The 20,277-nt window shown below is 42.6% G+C and overlaps 1 protein-coding gene across 1 annotated transcript in view; it reads right to left on the bottom strand.

Moving 5' to 3' along the window:
- Positions 1-20,277, bottom strand: part of LOC110520205 (parathyroid hormone 2 receptor-like) — a 104,112-nt gene that overhangs the window by 45,043 nt on the left and 38,792 nt on the right. Inside the window, exon 7 of the mRNA XM_036964950.1 lies at positions 7,794-7,947. Within this exon, the coding sequence (XP_036820845.1) occupies positions 7,794-7,947 (154 nt within the window). The remainder of the gene's footprint in view (positions 1-7,793; positions 7,948-20,277) is intronic.

Genomic DNA, 20,277 nt, shown 5'->3' with positions numbered 1-20,277 from the left:
GTGTATAATTTTGTTTCAAAGTAGATTTGTTTAAGACTAACAAGAAACACTCTGTGTGAACCTGATCTATCCCACTGCAGTAAAAGGTCAACATTTTAGCAACTAGGAAATGGCAGAGCAATTTCTTCATAGTGCACCTTTAAAGAATATATTGTTAAGATTACTAACGTTACTGTCCCCACTACAAGAAAAAACATTAAACTGAAATATTGTAGAATTCCATTCATTCCTATGGAGGACTGCTGCTACTGGGGAGTGCCAATATGGCCGACCGGTGGCTTCAAAGCCCCTCAATGGCCAATACATAGATGCAGTAAAGGGGTCAATGGAACGCACATTCAACATGGAATGCACATTCAACATGTCTAATCTAACAAAGTGGATATTCGTCAAATCCGTCATGATATCTATTGTAACAGGTCCACAATGTGGTTACTCAAGTCCAATTTTGATATAATCGGCTGTTTTCACGGCATAACATTTCGAAGTTGTCCCTTTTCAGGTTTAGAAAAAGTGACTGTTAAATGCTTACTCCCGTTCATATAATCTGGTTAGAATAGATGGTCATCATAGTCGTTTCAAAGTAATTTTTTAAGGTTTAAGGTTTAAAGTGACATGAACATGAATATGTGTTGGGGTTAACATCCATACAAGCATTATACTCAGATTTTTACCTCAACATAGTGTGAAATACACAGAAATAATAGCCAAAATGTAGGCTAATTCTGCTGGGGGGCAATAAGGATATTCGGGATCTTTCCCCAATGGCCCACACATTTCCATTGCAAATCGATTGCTTTGGTCGAGTTTGACTGTCCTCTTTACTGTATCTATAGCATCAGTAATCCAGGGTTTATATACATCATTGCTAGGTCTGCGCAACACACTCAAAATAACGACGACCTCGAACGTGCCCCCATGTATTGACACTGAGATCATGCAAAGGTGAGAAGGTCAGTGAAGGTTGGGTCGAGATGGTCAGTGGGCAAAATCCAGACATGAAAGATTGCCTTGAAAGAGACAGTGTTGTAGGTCAAAAACGTCAACACAGGAGAGAGAAAGCAGATGGGAGGATGGGAGGTTGATAGGCGTCAGGCACAGAAATTGAAAACCATATTTCAGTAGCTCGGAAGAAAACAGGAAGAAAGCGGAAATATTGATGAAAGATGAAGATGTGTCCAGGGCGATTGATCCTAAGAGACTACCAATGAGTAGGCCGAGGCCAATAGAGAGTGATATGAATAACATTCTTCACTAAGGTTGGTTTCTTAGCATTCACAACCATGGTTATCAACTGTACTAATGAAATGGAACGTAAATAACAGAAAATATATGTTGTGGTGGCAGCTGCAGGGAGGTACTTAGGTGTAAAAGATTTTACTGCAGAAGAGTTACAAGGTGTGTTGAACGACAGTGTCCCATCCTCCCAGGCTGCCAGCCTGGTGTATGATCAGATAGGGCCAAGTAGTGAAATAGTGGTGAGGTTTTAACCCATAAGAATATAAACTCTGCCTAAGCCGGAGGAGTAGTGGTGGTGGGGGGGGAGGGGGGTGTCTACTAATTATATGGATTTTTTAAAGAAGTCATACCAAGGATCATTTAGCTATTTGAATTTGAATTTTAAGACCCCTTGAAGTATCCCCCCCAAAAATCTAAAATTATTTTTGGCTTTTCCACTATTAGCCCATACAAATGGAATAACATACCTGAAAGTCCCCCCAAACAATCTAATGGAAGTTTGTTCTGAAGTGTCTGTCCTATATCTGAGAGATGTAAGAAAGACCAGGAAACTTTTGTTATTTTGTATTTAACCCCTCATATTTGGCACTAAACAGTCTCTGTACTGTATATACTTCCATACATTTTTTTAAATGGTACCGGAGGACCTTCAAACGAGTCTAGTGAGTCTTGTGCACATCCTAGAGCAAAAGAAGGTGAGAGTCTCACGTTTCCACAGATGAGGCCTATTAGTGTGTAGCCCAAACTGTTTGGATGCTACAGACGATTTTGTGAAAATACCGATTTTTGGGATATCTCATGGTCTGATAAACACCTCTCTACTGTAGCTCTGTCAACTTTTACCGGAGAAATGGAAATGAGACATAGGTGCATGAGGTGGATTGAGACGCATCCAACGCAAAAAAAACATCTCTAGCTTAAAATGACGGATTTCTAAGGGGATTGTTGTATTAATCTAATTAGATTTCCGAGGCGAGTGAGGACATCAACCTTAGTTATCGACCTTAGTAGGGTTAGTTGGTAAGGCATTTTTCTTCCCCTTTCTCCATCCTTTTCCCCTTCCCTTTTTGTGTCACTAATTGTAATGAATTCACATTCCAGAACAGTAGGCGGAAACAGAGTGCTAGAAAAGAGAAATTGATGAATAGGGAGGCAGTGACCGGCTTCACACTGCAGTACAGTAGGTGGTGGTGTACGCACCTCTCGGTTGCGATCCGCCAATACAAATTTAAAGAAGAAGAAGAACTTTTGTTAGCTAGCCTAGTGTTGGTTAGCTAGTAAACGTTCACTAGCACTTTTATTGGTCCCACCAACTAGGCTATCTAGTTCTTATCTTCCCTGAACCTTGTTCTCAGGGTATTACTTTAGACACACCCAGCATAACAATGTTAGCTAGCTACCTACTTGTGTCAACACATTATGAGTAACATGAGTTCCTTTTCAATGTAGCTAAACACTAGCTAACTTTTTATTGTTAGTAAGCACTATTATTGCCAGCTGGATAACACAATAACTAGCTATATGCCTAAACTATAGAAATCATGATGATGATAACTAGGGGTAATGTAGTGTCTATACTAAACCATCATACATTGTTCTTCTCTACCACAAACTCTTAGACTCCAGGATGGGAAAATGCTTACAAAAAAGAAACAGATGAAGACAGAGTCAGAGACTGAGTTGTCAATTTCCCTTGTTACTTGTAATGCTAAAAAGGGAAGAAAAATACAATTCTATTTTTCTAAATTAGCTATCTAAGCTACTCACCATACTATAGGCTACAGATTTGAGTCAACACTAGAATAGTTATTTTTATGTTATTGAGTAGGACAATATCTTTGTTTAATCTAATTAATCAAATTATTAATCTAACAATAAAAATCCTGTAAGGTATTTTACATTGCAATAAAATTGTTTGTAAGTATTTTCACTTGGTACTGAGTAATAAGTAAATATATAGAAATTGCTCATAGGTAACTATAAAGTTACACTTCAATTTAAATAGTTAAATCCTGTGTAACAACTAGAGACAACCTTGTACTTATTCAGATATTACAGATATGTACTCTGGTGTATTAGCGTGTTTATTTTCTCAATTGGCGTGCAAAACAGGCCAATCAAATCAAACTGTGCACACAAACTGAACGATAATGAAGATATTCAAAAAGACAAAAATAATTTAGCTAGTTAGAGAGACATAGAGACGGAGTAGAGCTATCCAGTGTCTGCGTCTTCTGAAGAAGACGAAGAGAAGCATCTATGGCGGCATTTCAGTGACCAGGGCTCCTTTAAGTACTGGAGAGGTGAGTGTGTAATCATGCAATGCAAGCTGCAATGCAAGCTGTAGCAGTTAGTAGCTAGCTATCCTTGCAGCTAAGTTAGCTAACTAGCTGCATGGCTAACCACCAACCAATGATAATAGGATTTTTAGCTATGCACTGTGTCTGTGTAAATAAGGATAACGTTCATTTAAAAGCCTCAGTAAGTCTCAATAAGTTTCCGATAGAATCTGGGTCAAATTGTATTCTTCTTTTAGCTAATTATATTTAGTTAGATCATGATGTATGAAATCATACATGATGATGTATGGTCATTATACATGATGATGATGAATGAATACATCAATCATGAAGGTTAATGTAATGAATGATAGGCCTACTTCAACTCTCATTAAGGTTTCATGAACGGCTTCATAAAGGTGTTATGAATACTTATGTAAAGTTTAGGCTTCAGGCCTCAGTTAAAGTAACGTTTTACCCAGCAAACATTAATTCTATGTGATTGAATGTAATGAATGTGATATTGGGCTATTCTTTGATTTCACACAAGTAACGTTTTGTCTACGCCTCATCCAAATGTTATTGTGTGTGTGTCTGTGTGTGTGTGAAGTGAGAGAGAACAATAGATGGGTTGGTTTAAATGAATTAATCTTGCATATAACTGTGTGAGTTTACATAATAGGTACAGCGAAATATGAATTCATCTCAACATTAGGCATCTTTTTAGGTCTGAGAACATCTGACAAACTCACTACATTCTCAGTTACTGAGAACAATAAGCATGTAAGGTCTGTGTTTGGGCTATTGTACTCAAATCAAATGTGTTGGTTGCGTACACATATTTGCAGATGTCATCCCAGGTGCAGTGAAATGCTTATGTTTCTAGCTCCAACAGTGCAGTAATATCATGGAGTCTACAAGGTGTTGAAAGCGTTCTACAGGGATGCTGGCGATTGTTGATTCCAATGCTTCCCACATCTGTGTCAAGTTTGCTGGATGTCCTATGGGTGGTGGACCATTCTTGATACACATGGGAAACTGTTGTAACGGCAGATCTCCTCTTCATCTGAAGAGGAGTAAGGATCGGACCAAGATGCAGCGTGGTAAGTGTCCATAACTTTAATTTAAAAAAGCACTGAACACTGAATACAAAAATAACAAAATAAACATGAAGAAACTAAACCGAAACAGTACCGTGTGGCGGGAAACAAACACCCACAAACCAACAGTGAAACCCATGCTACCTAAGTATGATTCTCAATCAGAGACAACTATTCAGGCCAGACGGGCGGCTCCGGGGGCTCAGGCCAGATGGGCGGCTCCGGCGGCTCAGGCCAGACGGGCGGCTCCGGACAGACGGGCGGCTCCGGCAGCTTAGGACAGACGGGAGACTCCGGCGGCTCAGGACAGACGGGAGCCTCCGGCGGCGCCCGACAGGTGGGAGACTCCGGCAGCGCCGGACATGCTGCTGGCGGCTCCGTCGGCTCAGGCCAGACGGGCGGCTCCGGCGGCTCAGGCCAGACAGGCGGCTCCGGCAGCTCAGTACAGACGGGCGGCTCCGGACAGACGGGCGGCTCCGGCGGCTCAGGACAGACGGGAGACTCCGGCGGCTCAGGACAGACGGGAGCCTCCGGCGGCTCAGGACAGACGGGAGACTCCGGCAGCGCTGGACAGAGGGGAGACTCCGGCGGCGCTGGACAGACGGGAGACTCCGGCGGCTCTGGACAGACGGGAGACTCCGGCGGCGCTGGACAGACAGGAGACTCCGGCGGCGCTGGACAGACGGGAGACTCCGGCGGCGCTGGACAGACGGGAGACTCCGGCGGCGCTGGGCAGACGGGAGACTCCGGCGGCGCTGGACAGACGGGAACACCTGTAGCCAGAAGACGGAGAGACAGCCTGGTGCGGGGGGCTGCCACCGGAGGTGCGTGCGTGGAGGTGGCACTGGATAGACCGGACCGTGCAGGCGCACTGGAGCTCTTGAGCACCGAGCCTGCCCAACCTTACCTGGCTGAATGCTCCCGGTAGCCATGCCAGTGCGGCGAGGTGGAATAGCCCGCACTGGGCTGTGCTGGTGAACCGGGGACACCATGCGTAAGGCTGGTGCCATGTACGCCGGCCCGAGGAGACGCACTGGAGACCAGATGCGTAGAGCCGGCTTCATGGCAACTGACTCGATGCCCACTCTAGCCCGGCCGATACGAGGAGCTGGAATGTACCGCACCGGGCTATACACACGCACCGGGGACACCGTGCGCTCCACCGCATAACACAATGCCTGCCAGGTCCCTCTCGCTCTCCGGTAAGCACGGGAAGTTGGCGCAGGTCTCCTACCTGCCTTCACCACACTCCCCGTGTGCCACCCCCCCCCCCCCCCCCCCCCCCCCCAATACATTTTTGGGGCTGCCTCTCGGGCTTCCTCATAATGCCGTCTCTCTGCTTTCACTGCCTCCAGCTCTGCTTTGGGGCGGCGATATTCCCCTGGGTGTTCCCAGGGTCCTTTGCTGTCCAAAATCTCCTCCCAAGTCCATTTCCCTGCTGCTGCTGCTGCTGCTGTCCTTTACCACGCTGCTTGGTCCTTGGTTGGTGGGTGTTTCTGTAACGGCAGATCTCCTCTTCGTCTGAAGAGGAGTAAGGATCCGACCAAAATGCAGCGTTGTAAGTGTCCATAACTTTAATCAAAAAAGCACTGAACACTGAATACAAAAATAACAAAAGGAACGTGAAGAAACGAAACCGAAAAAGTACCGTGTGGCGACAAACACAGACACGGAAACAAACACCCACAAACCAACAGTGAAACCCAGGCTACCTAAGTATGATTCTCAATCAGAGACAACTATTGACACTTGCCTCTGATTGAGAACCATCCTAGGCCGAAACAGAAACCAAACACATAAAAACAAACAGACTGCCCACCCCAACTCATACTAAATAAAGACAAAACAAAGGAAATAAAAGGTCAGAACGTGAAAACTGTTGAGTGTGAAAAACCCAGCAGCATTTCAGTTCTTGACACACTCAAACTGTTGCTCCTGGCAACTACTACAATACCCCATTCAAAGGCAATTAAATATTTTGTCCTTCCCATTCACCCTCTGAATGGCACACATAAAGTACAGCATCCATGTCTCAATTTCAAGGCTAACATCCTTCTTTTACCCGTCTCCTCCTCGTTATCTACACGGATTAAAGTGGATTTAACAGGTGGTGACATATGTAAGGGAACAAAGCTTTCACCTGGATTCACCTGGTCAGTCTATGTGTAAGGGGTGCGTACTGGCGGCAGAGAAGTCAGGCACAGGAGAGCAAAAACTGTGTTACAACGGCGCAGTTTAATAATAAAAATCACCGTAAACAAAACAATCAAACACAATGGGTTCAAAACCTGTCGCACACCAGACATAACGTGCACAAGCACTTACAATAAACAATTCCGGACAAGGATATGGGGGGAACAGAGGGTTAAATACACAACATGTAATGATGGAATTGAAACCAGGTGTGTGGGAAGACAAGACAAAACAAATGGAAAATTAAAAGTGGATCAATGATGGCTAGAAGACCAGCGACTCCGACCACCGAAAGCCGCCCGAACAAGGAGAGGAACCAACTTCGGCGGAAGTCGTGACACTATGTCATGGAAAGAGCAGGTTTTCCTAATGTTTTGTACACTCAGTGTATTTCCTCTCTTCTTTTTTCTATTTATTGCATGGAAAAGATAATGTGGAACAACAACAACAGAGAAGGTAAAACATTTTATACAAAAGTAACTACATTATTTTTACTCTGCGTACTTTTTTTAGCAAACTACATTTTACTTAAGTAGTTTTTACACCATTAGTTTGCCTTCGACTTTAGTAAAATGTTATTATAGTAACAGTACATCTACTTAAGTAGGATACTTCAGTACTCTTTCCACTTCTGGTTATCCCGAGTTGAACTCAGAGTTGATCAAAGTTAACACGCTAACTCCTCAAACCAAGCACGTAGTATAGGTCTCTGGTGTCAGAGTGCATTTTCAATGTGTACTGGCATTTAGATAACAAATATTACAGCATGATTACCAAAGCTCTTGATGAAATGAAGTAAACAACAATTTGGGTACTACATTTGTTTTTAGAATGCACACCAACCCAATCAAATCGCATAAACGCTGCAGTCCTACAATGATATCCTCACACACAGGTCTCTCTTGCAAAATAGTTTTAATCTCAATAAGAATAACCTGTAGCGACATAGGTAAATTAAAATAAAATTATGACACACACTCACCCCATCCAATGAGGGTGAAACCCCACAGGTACTTTGTGTCAGAGAGGAAGGCCATGAAGATGAGACTATGGAGGTACAGGCCCTCCACTAGGATCCAGTAGTAGTTAGTCGCCAAGAAATAGATGAACAGCAGCACTGTCACTTTACAACCAATCTGTAAAAAGAGAGAGAGACAGACAGGGAGACAGAGACAGTGAGAGAGATAGGGGGAAGAGATGGAGAGAGAGAGAGACTCAAAACAATTGAGAAAGAAGAATGATTAATAAATAAATGACAATATAGGAACGCAATAAAGCTTTGGAATTGCCCAAGGTTTCACTGTCTGAAACTCATCCTTCCCCCCCAAAATTACTTGTTCTCACTGCAGGTACTTTATAAAAGTTCCCTTCTTCTGTAGAGACAACAGGTTCTGTGATTTCCTTGTATCAGAGAGGCCTATACTGTCTCAAGATGTTGAGACGCAACACTCACATTTTCAGCGTCTGCAAAAGGTCTGTTAGGTGCCAGAGGAAGCTAGAGTCTAAATGTAAATAACAGCGCCCAAGAAACACTATAGACATGTCTATCACAGTGGGAGACAGCGGAAACATTACAATGTGACATTTCTCTAAATGGCTTCCCTGCCAGCCCACGTTCCAGTAATGCCAAGCCATTCGAAAAGAAAGGGACACATTACTGTTGCTCATTGGCTGCTACCAGTGATGACTTGATCAGGGTTGGGTAAGTGACTTACTAAATGTCATCCGTTACAGTCAGGGGATGGTTGGAACAGAAATTTTTTCAAATTGTTTCCTTATGAACAGAACGATTATTTTTTAAATTCCATTCCACTGTTTCTACCAGCAAAATACATTTCTGAACCGATTAGAAACCCCCAAAAAGTACTGGTTTATTCCGATCCTTCCTGTTTCTTTTTAACCTGTTAGAGCTCTAGGGGCGCTATTTCATTTTTGGATAAAAAACGTTCCCGTTTTAAGCGCGATATTTTGTCACGAAAAGATGCTCGACTATGCATATTCTTGACAGTTTTGGAAAGAAAACACTCTGAAGTTTCAGAATCTGCAAAGATTTTGTCTGTAAGTGCCCCAGAACTCATTCTACAGGCGAAACCAAGATGATGCATCACCCAGGAATTAGCAGAATTTCTGAAGCTCTGTTTTCCATTCTCTCCTTATATGGCTGTGATTGCGCAATGAATGAGCCTACACTTTCTGTCGTTCGCCCAAGGTCTTAGCAGCATTGTGACGTATTTGTAGGCATATCATTGGAAGATTGACCATAAGAGACTACATTTTCCAAGTGTCCGCCTGGTGTCCTGCGTCGAATTCGGTGCGCAATTGCCAGCTGCTTCTACTTTACCATTTGATTCAGGGGAGAAAGCATGTGTCCAAGAACGATGTATCAATGAAGAGATATGTGAAAAACACCTTGATGATTGATTCTAAACAACGTTTGCCATGTTTTCAGTCGATATTATGGAGTTAATTTGGAAAAAAGTTTGCGTTTTGAGGACTGAATTTATGGATTTTTTTTGGTAGCCAAATGTGATGTATAAAACGGAGCTATTTCTAATACACAAGGAATCTTTTTGGAAAAACTGAGCATCTGCTATCTAACTGAGAGTATCCTCATTGAAAACATCAGAAGTTCTTCAAAGGTAAATGATTTTATTTGAAGGCTTTTATGTTTTTGTTAATGTTGCGTGCTGGATGCTAACGCTAATGCTAACGCTAAATGCTAACGCGAAATGCTAACTCTAGCTAGCTACTTTTACACAAATTATTGTTTTCCTATGGTTGAGAAGCATATTTTGAAAATCTGAGATGACAGTGTTGTTTACAAAAGGCTAAGCTTGAGAGATGGCATATTTATTTCATTTCATTTGCGATTTTCATAAATAGTTAACGTTGTGTTATGCTAATGAGCTTGCTGATAGATTTACACAATCCTGGATACAGGGGTTTTTTCATAGCTAAACGTGACGCAGAAAACGGAGCGATTTGTCCTAAACAAATAATCTTTCAGGAAAAACTGAACATTTGCTATCTGAGAGTCTCCTCATTGAAAACATCTGAAGTTCTTCAAAGGTAAATGATTTTTTTGAATGCTTTTCTGTTTTTTTGTGTAAATGTTGCCAGCTGAATGCTAATGCTAAATGCTACGTTAGCCATCAATACTGTTACACAAATGCTTGTTTTGCAATGGTTGAGAAGCATATTTTGAAAATCTGAGATGACAGTGTTGTTAAAACCTGTTGATGCCAGGAGTTCCTCTGGAGGAACACCCTCCCCCCCGTTCAGCTCAAACGGTGGCGCATGGAACGCAAAAATATTCTTAGAAATATTTAACCTCCACACATTAACAAGTCCAATAGCTCAAATGAAAGATAAACACCTTGTTCATCTACCCAGCATGTCAGATTTTTAAAATGTTTTACGGCGAAAACACACCACACATTTATATTAGACCACCACCGAAACAAAGACAAGCGGCAGCCATTTTGTCCCAGAAAATATAAAATTATAAAAGCAGGATTAAAAAATAAATCGCTCACTAACCTTTTGAAAATCTTCATCAGATGACAGTGATAGGACATGTTACACAGTACATTTTTTTTTTTTTCAATAATATGCCATATATATCCATAAATGTCCATTTACAGTGTACTCATGTTCAGAAATTACTCAAAAATGCCCGCAGGAAATCTAGGTAGCTCGGCAAGATAACGTAAATAGACATCATAAACTTTGGCTAAATATACATGTTCTACATATAGTTAGAAAGATACACTGCTTCTTTATGCAACCGCTGTGTTAGATTTATTTTTAACGTTACAGAAATCGCACACTATTTCATATGCTGAGACAGCGCTCAGTTCCAAGCTACATTTCCACGTAATGTTGGAGTCAACAGAAACACAGATTTAAGCATAAATATTCCCTTACCTTCGATGGTCTTCGTTCAGAATGTTCTGGAAGGGTTCATACTTACCCAATACATCGTTTGGTTTCAAGTCTTGCGTCTTTGTATTAGCTACTGCTAATAACATCAGCTGAAATGCACCCAAAACGTCCTCCGGTCCGGATAAGTTGCGCATCAAAACTTCAAAATTACACATTATATGTCGACTAAACAGGTCAAACTAAGTGCAGAAGCAAGCTTTATGATGTTTTAGACGTGCAAAACAAACTTCAATTCAACCGGGCATCGTTTGCTCTTCCCAGGAGTGCTGGAACAAAGGAATGGCTGTGACCAATTCGCGCCCTAACGCACAGGTTTTTTTATCGCGACACTTCCTCCAATCACTCCTATAGGGCCAATTCTCGCGCGATTTGAACGATTGAACGCTCCAAATAAAGAGGACATCTAGTGGAAGAGATGGAAAGTGTCCCCAGATCCATAAGTGGTCGGGAAGGGTGGGGGCCATGACGTCAAAGTTGCTCCAACTTTCATGGCCACAAAAACTAGTTTGGAAGAATGCATGCCCTGTGAGTTCTGCTATACTTACAGACATAATTCCAACGGTTTTAGAAGCTTTAGAGTGTTTTCTATCCAATAATAATTATTATATGCATATATTAGCAATTTTTGATATTTTTTTTTTCAGTTTACTAGGGGTACCCAATTTCTCCAAAGGGGGCGTAAATCTGCCATGCCCTCAAAACAAAAGGCTAAGCTTGAGAGCTAGCATATTTATTTCATTTCATTTGCGATTTTCATGAATAGTTAACGTTGCGTTATGGTAATGAGCTTGAGTCTGTATTCACGAACCCGGATCCGGGATGGGGAGATCAGAAAGGTTAAACCTCTGAAATCGTGTTTGTTTTTACATTTAGTGCAACAGTAAATTACTTCACCAATCACGCAATGCGGACAGAACAGCTTGCTATGGGGCGGGCAAGCTATGTCTCAGCAAGTTGTTTAAGACAAGTGTAGGTTGGGGAGAAAGGGAGTGAGGGGGGAGAGAGGAAGTGAGGGGGGAGAGAGTGAGTGAGGGTGGAGGAGGAGGCTTGGCTTGAAGCGCTGGGCATCTTGTGATGAATTATACCTATGGAGGAACTTTGAACGTCTTTTAACTTCAGAGTTGGCTTAACTTCTTTGGGACAGGGGGGCAGTATTGAGTTGCTTGGATAAAAAGGTGCCCAGAGTAAACTGCCTGCTCCTCAGTCCTAAAAGCTAGAATATGGATGCAATTAGTAGATTTGGATAGAAAACACTCGGAAGTTTCTAAAACTGTTTGAATGATGTCTGTGAGTATAACATAACTCATATGGCAGGCAAAAACCTGAGAAAAATCCAACCAGGAAGTGGGAAATCTGAGGTTTTTCAACTCTTTGACTATCCAAGATAGTGTCTATGGAGTCATATTGCACTTCCTAAGGCTTCCACTAGATGTTAACAGTCTTTAGAACCTTGTTTGATGCTTCTACTGTGAAGGAGGGGGGAATGGGAGCTGAACGAGTCAGAGGTCTGCCAGAGTGCCATGAGCTGACCATGCGCGTTCACGTGAGAGTTTGCTTGCGTTCCATTGCATTTCTGAAGACAAAGGAATTCTCCGGTTGGAACATTATTGAAGATTTATGATAAAAACATCCTAAAGATTGATTCTATACATCGTTTGACATGTTTCTATGGACTGTAACGGAACTTTTTGACTTTTCGTCTGCTCGCGCCTCATGAATTTGGATTACTGGGCTAAACGCGCAAACAAAAAGGAGGTATTTGGATATAAATAATGGACGTTGTTGAACAAATCAAACATTTATTGTGGAACTAGGATTCCTGGGAGTGCATTCTGATGAAGATCATCAAAGGTAAGTGAATATTTATAGTGCTATTTCTGACTTTGTCGACTCCACAACATGGCGGATATCTGTATGGCTTGCTTTGTTGTCTGAGCGCTGTACTCAGATTATTGCATGGTGTGCTTTTTCGGTAAAGCTTTTTTGAAATCTGACACAGTTGCATTAAGAAGAAGTGGATCTAAAATACCATGCATTACACTTGTATCTTTTAGCAAGGTTTATTATGAGTATTTCTGTAAATTGATGTGGCTCTCTGCAAAATCACCAGATTTTTCTTAACTACTGAACATAACGCGTCAATGTAAACTGAGATTTTTGGATATAAATATGAACTTTATTGAACAAAACATACATGTAGTGTGTAACATGAAGTCCTATGAGTGTCATCTGATGAAGATCATCAAAGGTTAGTGATTCATTTTATCTCTATTTCTGCTTTTTGTGACTACTTTCTTTGGCTGGAAAAATGGCTGTGTTTTTCTGTGACTAGGTACTGACCTAACATATGTCATGACTTTAGCCTGGGGGGTTGGTTTATGACAGTCATAAATACCTCTTCACATAATTGTTTGGTGTGCTTTCGTCGTAAAGCCTTTTTGAAACCGGACACTGTGGCTGGATTTACAACAAGTTTATCTGTGAAATATTTGTATGTTTGAGGAATTTTAATTATGGGATTTCTGTTGTTTTGAATTTGTCGCCCTGCACTTTCAATGGCTGTTGTTGAGGTGGGACGCTACCGTCCCGAATATCCCAGAGAGGTTAACATTGGACCAGAGCTAGCTAACAGCTTGTGTGTGCAGAGCAGCACCATAATTAAAAACACATCTTACCTTTTTGTGGATAATAAATCCAATATGAAATGGTATCCCTAACTTGCATTGAAAAAGTGAATCCACTCTTCTCTCTTGTAATGTTTGATTCACTAAAATTAGCTTTAAAACTGTGAAGTTTTCTCTGCACCCCATTACAAAATGTGTTGAATTTTATCTTCACCAACAAGAGGGATGTGAAAAGTTTCTGTTAGGACCTATGCCCATAGAAATAGCCGTGGCGCGGGATGTTCCCCAATGCTGGAATGGGGGCCTGATTGAAAACGTTTGGGAAACCCTGCATTAGTTAACCTTTGACAGCAGGTAACACTTTATATTAAGGTCCCTGTATAAACCATTTATAAATAGTTTGTAAAGTGTTAACTTACCATTTATTAATCATTATTCCTACATTTGTAATTATAATTTTATACATCTACAAACACTATTTTAAATGATGATTAATGATTTATATGAACATTAATAACTAATTCATAAATGATTAATAATGTAGTACTAATGTATTTATAAGAGTTGTAAAATAGTTATTGTCAACTCATCAGATTATTTATATGGGTTTTGTTGCCATATTCATATATGTCATGAATGGTATAGTTAGTTATTAATTGTTAATGAGTGTATTTATAGTACATGCACTTACTAATAATACCTCCAGTTGATTATTCATGTAGATCCTTTTAAACCATTTACTAATTATGAATCAACTATTTTCAGTCCCTAATCTAAAGTGTGCACTATAAAATATACATTATAAATGTTTGTAAATTACTTGTTACTCCCCAAAAGCTGGCCACATTACTAGACAGTACCTGATGCTCCACCAATGGCTACAAATAAAGGGGGGGGTTGGGGGTGGGGGGGGGGAATAGTTATGGCAAAGTTATATTTATACAATATACAGTTCTGATAGGTCATGACTCAAGACCAATTTCCCGTCAGATTCCATAGTTGTGGTTGAAGGTAACTTAGCTGCCCTGTTGTAACTTTACTACTAGCTGGCATGCACCAAGCTAGCAACCTACTCTATCATGTGATGGCTAGTCGTGTTACAGGTTTAGCTACCCTCATCTGGGTCTCGCCCTGTGCCCTTATAGTACGAACTCGCCATGACAGACCCAGCAGACTTGGAACAGCTACCTTGCAGGGCGTCACCATTGGGAAGCATGAGGAGCTACTGCAGAACCTTTTGGAAGGGCTTCGTTCCCTGACGGGACGCCATGACCAAGGGTTCAAGGCTATTATAGAGCAAATCAGTGAGTTAGCTCATAGACAGCCCGCCACCTCTGAGACCTCCCAACCTGCCGGGGTTTTCTTTCTCTGTGCTCCCTTATTTTTGAGCTACAGTTATCTTCATTCCCTTCGGACCATTCGAAGATAGTGTATATTATTACGCTAATGTCAGGAGGGGCGCTCTCCTGGGCTACGGCAGTTTGGGAACAACAAGCTGCCATTTGTCATCATCTGGAGAATTTCATGGCAGAGGTGAGGAAGGTGTTTGATTCTCCGGTATCCGGAAGAGAGGCGGCACGAAAATTATTTGAATTACGTCAAGGCACACTCGTTCATCCGCTGCTGTTCGTTCATCTCCAAGGGAATCCGGAAGTCCCCGAAGGCTGTATTTCCTAGAAGACCCGAAGCCACCTGAGTTCCCTCGAGAATCATAAGCGGCAGGTGAGTCAGATACAACGGAACCGATGCAACTGGGCAGAGCTAGATTATCGCCTAGGGAATGTTCACATAAGCATTCACACTGCCTAAGACTGGCGCTGCCTTCCCTAGAACATCTACCTCCAGGATTAAGTACGGCGTCAGATCTCTCTGCCGTTCCAGCAGAGTATCATGACCAGCTGAAGGTTTTCAGCAAGGCTTGTGCAAAATCCCTTCCTCCACATCGTCCTTACGATTGTGCTATTGACCTCCTCCCGGGCACCACACCGCCTCGAGGTCAGCTATATTCCCTGTCTGACCCTGAGACCAAGGCCATGGAGGAGTACATTGAGGACTCTCTGGCGGCTGGGAGCATTCGCCCTTCTGCCTCTCCTGCCGGCACAAGGTTCTTCTTTGTGGAAAAGAAGGACAATAATGTTTATAGAGCTGTAATCTTCTGAATAAACTCTTAAAGACCTAGTAATCTTTTACATCAGTGGCAGTCAATATTTAATCGTCACCTTATTTAGTCTCATCTGAAAGTTGTAAATTCTTGGTTATCTTCACGAACCCTGGCTAACAAGTTGAATCAGCAATACAAAATTTGGTTAAATTATTTATTTACTAAATACCCAAATAATCACACAGAATTACACAGAATACATTGATTGCAAATTATGTCATCAAGGAAAACGTCCCTAGCGGATGCAACAGCTATGACTCCTGGTTACACAAAGAGAGGGGGGTTGGGTTTGAGTGAAAGAGCGGGAAGACTGAGTAACAAAGGGAGAAGCTATGCTATCGTAAATACAGTATCTTATGCATTCTAAATTACCACCCATTTGAAAAAGGAGAATGCAATAAATATTTACTCTGAGCTGCGCTTCGGTAGATTGTTCGTAGATGGAAGACCGGGTGGTCCAGCATGGATCTCTGGTCATCTGAAGAACGTCTCTGGTGGTAAACTGGATAAGTTGTAGTAACGTTGTGTTTGTTAGACCGGATACGTTCATCCGTCCTTTCCTAGCCCATGTTTACAGTTGCTGCGCTAACGCAATGGCTAGGAGGTATCACTTCTTTAGTGAATAAGAGCTCAAAGTTCATACCAAGTTGCCATACTTTAAGCTCATGCTATATTCTGGCTGGTATAGTCGGAATTTATCCTTCCGGCGTGTAGGTCGTCACCTTCACATTGAAATTCAATGCTAATTTCGTCAGGTTCTTGCTGAAGTTGGCTTAGTTCTGTAGGTGGTCTTTATCCTTTCAACGTGGGGACCTCAAGTCCACATGTCCTTGGAACAGGAAGTTACATTTTCATCAAGGGCTTATATAGGATTGAGGGAGAGGGCCGTGTTTCATAGTTTACAACCAGTATCTGTTCACATGGGCAGGGCCACTGAGTTGAGCATAGTTCACTCATGAAAACCAATTCTCTCATTTAGGAGCTAAAAATGACGCTTAATCTTTTCACAAATAGTTTCATATTTAAACATTTAAATTGCACAACAATTCAATGTGTAGATTTTCCAAGATACAGTTTATGTCGTCCTATCATCAGTAATCATGTCTCAGACGCCAACTGAACTGGCATCATATTCATTAAGTCCCAATGCATATTTTCAACTGGTTGGATTACCACAATATGGTTCCGTTTCCCATCTTTTGATGTCACCAGACTCTCTCTCAATGTTAACAAAGGGATTTTCAGTAGAGTAGAGAGAGGAATGGGCTCCTGATGTCTCGGCCTTTGTCACCGGATGCATGGTGTGTGCTCAAAGCAAGACTCCGCGGCAAGCTCCGTCTGGCCTCCTTCAGCCACTCCCTGTTCCATCACCCCTGGTCCCATATTTACCTGGATTTTGTCACTGGACTTCCTCTGTCAGATGGCAACACTACCATTCTGACGGTGGTAGATAGGTTCTCAAAAGCCGCCCATTTCATCCCTCTTCCTAAGTTACCTTCAGTCAAGGAGACGGTCGACATTGTCTTGAATCGGGGTCCTCAGTTTCCGTCCCGATTCTGGAAGGCGTTCTGCACCCTTATCGGGTTGTCGGCCAGCCTGTCCTCCGGGTTTCATCCCCAATCCAATGGCCAGTCTGAGCGAGTCATTCAAGACATGGAGATGGCACTCAGGTGTCCTGTTCCCTGTTTGTCTGTTGCCAGTTCGTCTTGTCAAGTCAACTAAATAAACTGATTCTGGAGATGCTCTATTTTTTCTTTGGGGGGGGTGTTATGTTCTTATGCTTCCTTGTATTGTGTACTTCTTCTTTTATCATTGTATGTTTATGTTGTTGTTTTTTGCCATTGGTGCATCGTCAGGTACTACTTTTGCTGAGTAAAAATCACATAATTATTTATAAAATATACACTGTATATGTGTCACTAAATGCATGCTCTTCAACCGATTGCTGCCCGCACCTGCCCGCCCGTCTAGCATCACTACTCTGGATGGTTCTGACTTAGAATATGTGGACATCTACAAATACTTAGGTGTCTGGTTATACTGTAAACTCTCTTTCCAGACTCACTTTAAGCATCTCCAATCCAAAATTAAATCCGTATTCCTATTTTGTAACAAAGCCGCCTTTTGTAACATACCCTCGTAAAACTGACTATCCTACCGATCCTTGACTCGGCGATGTAATTTACAAAATAGCCTCAAACTCTACTCAGCAAATTGGATGTAGTCATTCACAGTGCCATCCCCAAAGCCCCATATACTAAACACCACTGCGACCTGTATGCTCTCCTTGGCTGGTCCTCGCTACATATTTGTCGCCAAACCCACTGGCTCCAGGTCATCTATCTGTAAGTCTTTGCTAGGTAAAGCTCCACCCTATCTCAGCTAACTGGTCACCATAGCAACACCCATCCATAGCACGCAATCCAGAAGGTATATTTCACTGGTCATCCCCAAAATCAACACCTATTTAAGCCGCCATGCCTTCCAGTTCTCTGCTGCCAATGACTGGAACAAATTGAAAAAAATCTCTGAAGCTGGAGACCTCACTCCCTCACTAACTTTAAGCATCAGCTGTCAGAGCAGCTTACCGATCGCTGCAGCTGTACACAGCCCATCTGTAAATAGCACACCCAACTATCCCATCCCCATATTGTTATTTATTTTTTTGCTATTTTGTACCCCAGTATCTCTACTTGCACATCATCGTCTGCACATCTATCACTCCAGTGTTAATGCTAAATTGTAATTATTTCAGATGTTACCAAGATGGCGAAGCAGTAAGACGTGTTTGTTTTCGTCCCATGTAAATATTGTCTTTTTCTGGGGGTTTTGTATACATTTCAATCTCTTTTTTACCTTCCTGCAACCTGCCTCATCCAATGTGGTACAGATCTGCTATTTTTGGACCTCTTAACTGGAACCTCCATCAGAAGCTAGCCAGCTAATAGTCTACAATTTTTTTGTCATTGTTAGCCACTGCTAGCAGTCTTTACCTTGGACTCCAGCCGCTTTAGCCCAGAAAGCCCAGATGATACCTGCCCGTCTGCACAGCACGATATCTGCCCTGAGCATATCGGACTGCCTTTTTTCCCACAACATCACCGGATTCCTGCCACAAGCTCTGGACCATTACGCCGGATCTTCGCAGCTAGCTAGTTGCTACCACGTGGCTATTGTGGCTAATGCCCTTGTCCAGAAGCATGCACCAGCTAGCCTCCAGTTAGCCTCGAGCTAGGCCCATTTCCTGCTAGCAAACAAAGTACACCAACTACAAAACCTATCTTGCCAATTTGCCTGGACCCTTTGTCGACACGGAGTCCCACCGATCCATCACGACTGGTCTGATGGTCTGCTGACGTAATTCGGCCTAGGTGCTCTCAACCGGGCCTCTGCTGGATGTTGGTGTTGATCCATCTGCTAGCCCTGGCCTGCTAGCTTCCTGAACGCTGTGTCCCCCGCTCGCCTTGCATAGTAATCGACAACCGAACAGCTCCCTGTTTCATCTTTGCTGCTCATTGGACCCAATGATCACTCCGCTAAACAGCTGATGCCTGCTGGACTGTTTATTAACACGGTTCATTTTGTTTATCTGTCGGCCAAGCCTCAAACTCAGGCCCTGTGTGTAGCGAACTGACCCTCTCTGCCTATTCATCGCCATTTACCCATTGTTGTTGTCCTAGCTATTTACCCGTTGTTGTCTCATCCGCTGATGTCTTAGCTCTCCCAATCAACACCTGTGTTTGCTTTATGCCTTTTTCTAACGTCACTATGCCTTGTATACTGTTGTTTAGGGCAGCTCTCATTGTTTTATTATACTGCGGAGCCCCTAGTCCTGCTCAACATGCCTCAGATAGCCCCATTGTCCAACCCCCCACAAATGCGGAGACCGCACCTAGCTTAACTGGCGCCTCCAGAGATGAAACCTCTCTCATCATCACTCAATGCCTAGGTTTACCCCCACTGTACTCGCACCCTACCATACCATTGTCTGTACATTATGCCCTGAATATATTCTACCACGCCCAGAAATCTTCTCCTTTTTTTCTCTGTTCCCAAAGCACTAGACGACCAGTTCTTATAGCCTTAAGCTGTACCCTCATCCTACTCCTCCTCAGTTCCTCTGGTGATGTAGAGGTTAACCTAGGCCCTGTGTGTCCCCAGGCACTATCATTTGTTGACTTCTGCAACTGTAAATGCCTTGGTTTCATGCATATTAACATCAGAAGCCTCCATCAGAAGCCTCCTGCCCCCCATCTATCGTCAGAGCTGCTGCTAGGTGACCTAAATTGGGATATGCTTAACACCTCGGACGTCCTAAAATCTAAGATAGATGCCCTCAATCTCACAAATTATCAAGGAACCTACCAGGTACAACCCCAAATCCATAAACATGAGCACCCTCATAGATATCATCCTGACCAACTTGCCCTCAAAATACACCTCTGCTGTTTTCAACCAGGATCTCAGTGATGACTGCCTCATTGCCTGCGACAGTTATGGGTCCGCGGTCAAACGATCACCCCTCATCACTGTCAAGCGCTCCCTAAAATACTTCTGTGAGCAGGCCTTTCTAATCGACCTGGCCTGGGTATCCTGGAAGGATATTGACCTCATCACGTCAGTAGAGGATGCCTGGTAGGTCTTTAAAAGTGATTTCCTCACCATCTTAAATACGCATGTCCCTTTCAAAAAATGCAGAACTAAGAACAGAAATAGCCATTGGTTCACTCCAGACT

Source organism: Oncorhynchus mykiss, chromosome 3 (genome assembly GCF_013265735.2).
Source record: "Oncorhynchus mykiss isolate Arlee chromosome 3, USDA_OmykA_1.1, whole genome shotgun sequence".
NCBI lineage: Eukaryota > Metazoa > Chordata > Actinopteri > Salmoniformes > Salmonidae > Oncorhynchus > Oncorhynchus mykiss.
The sequence above is the reverse complement of the archived record's forward strand: the minus strand, read 5'-3'. Positions and strand labels throughout refer to the sequence as shown.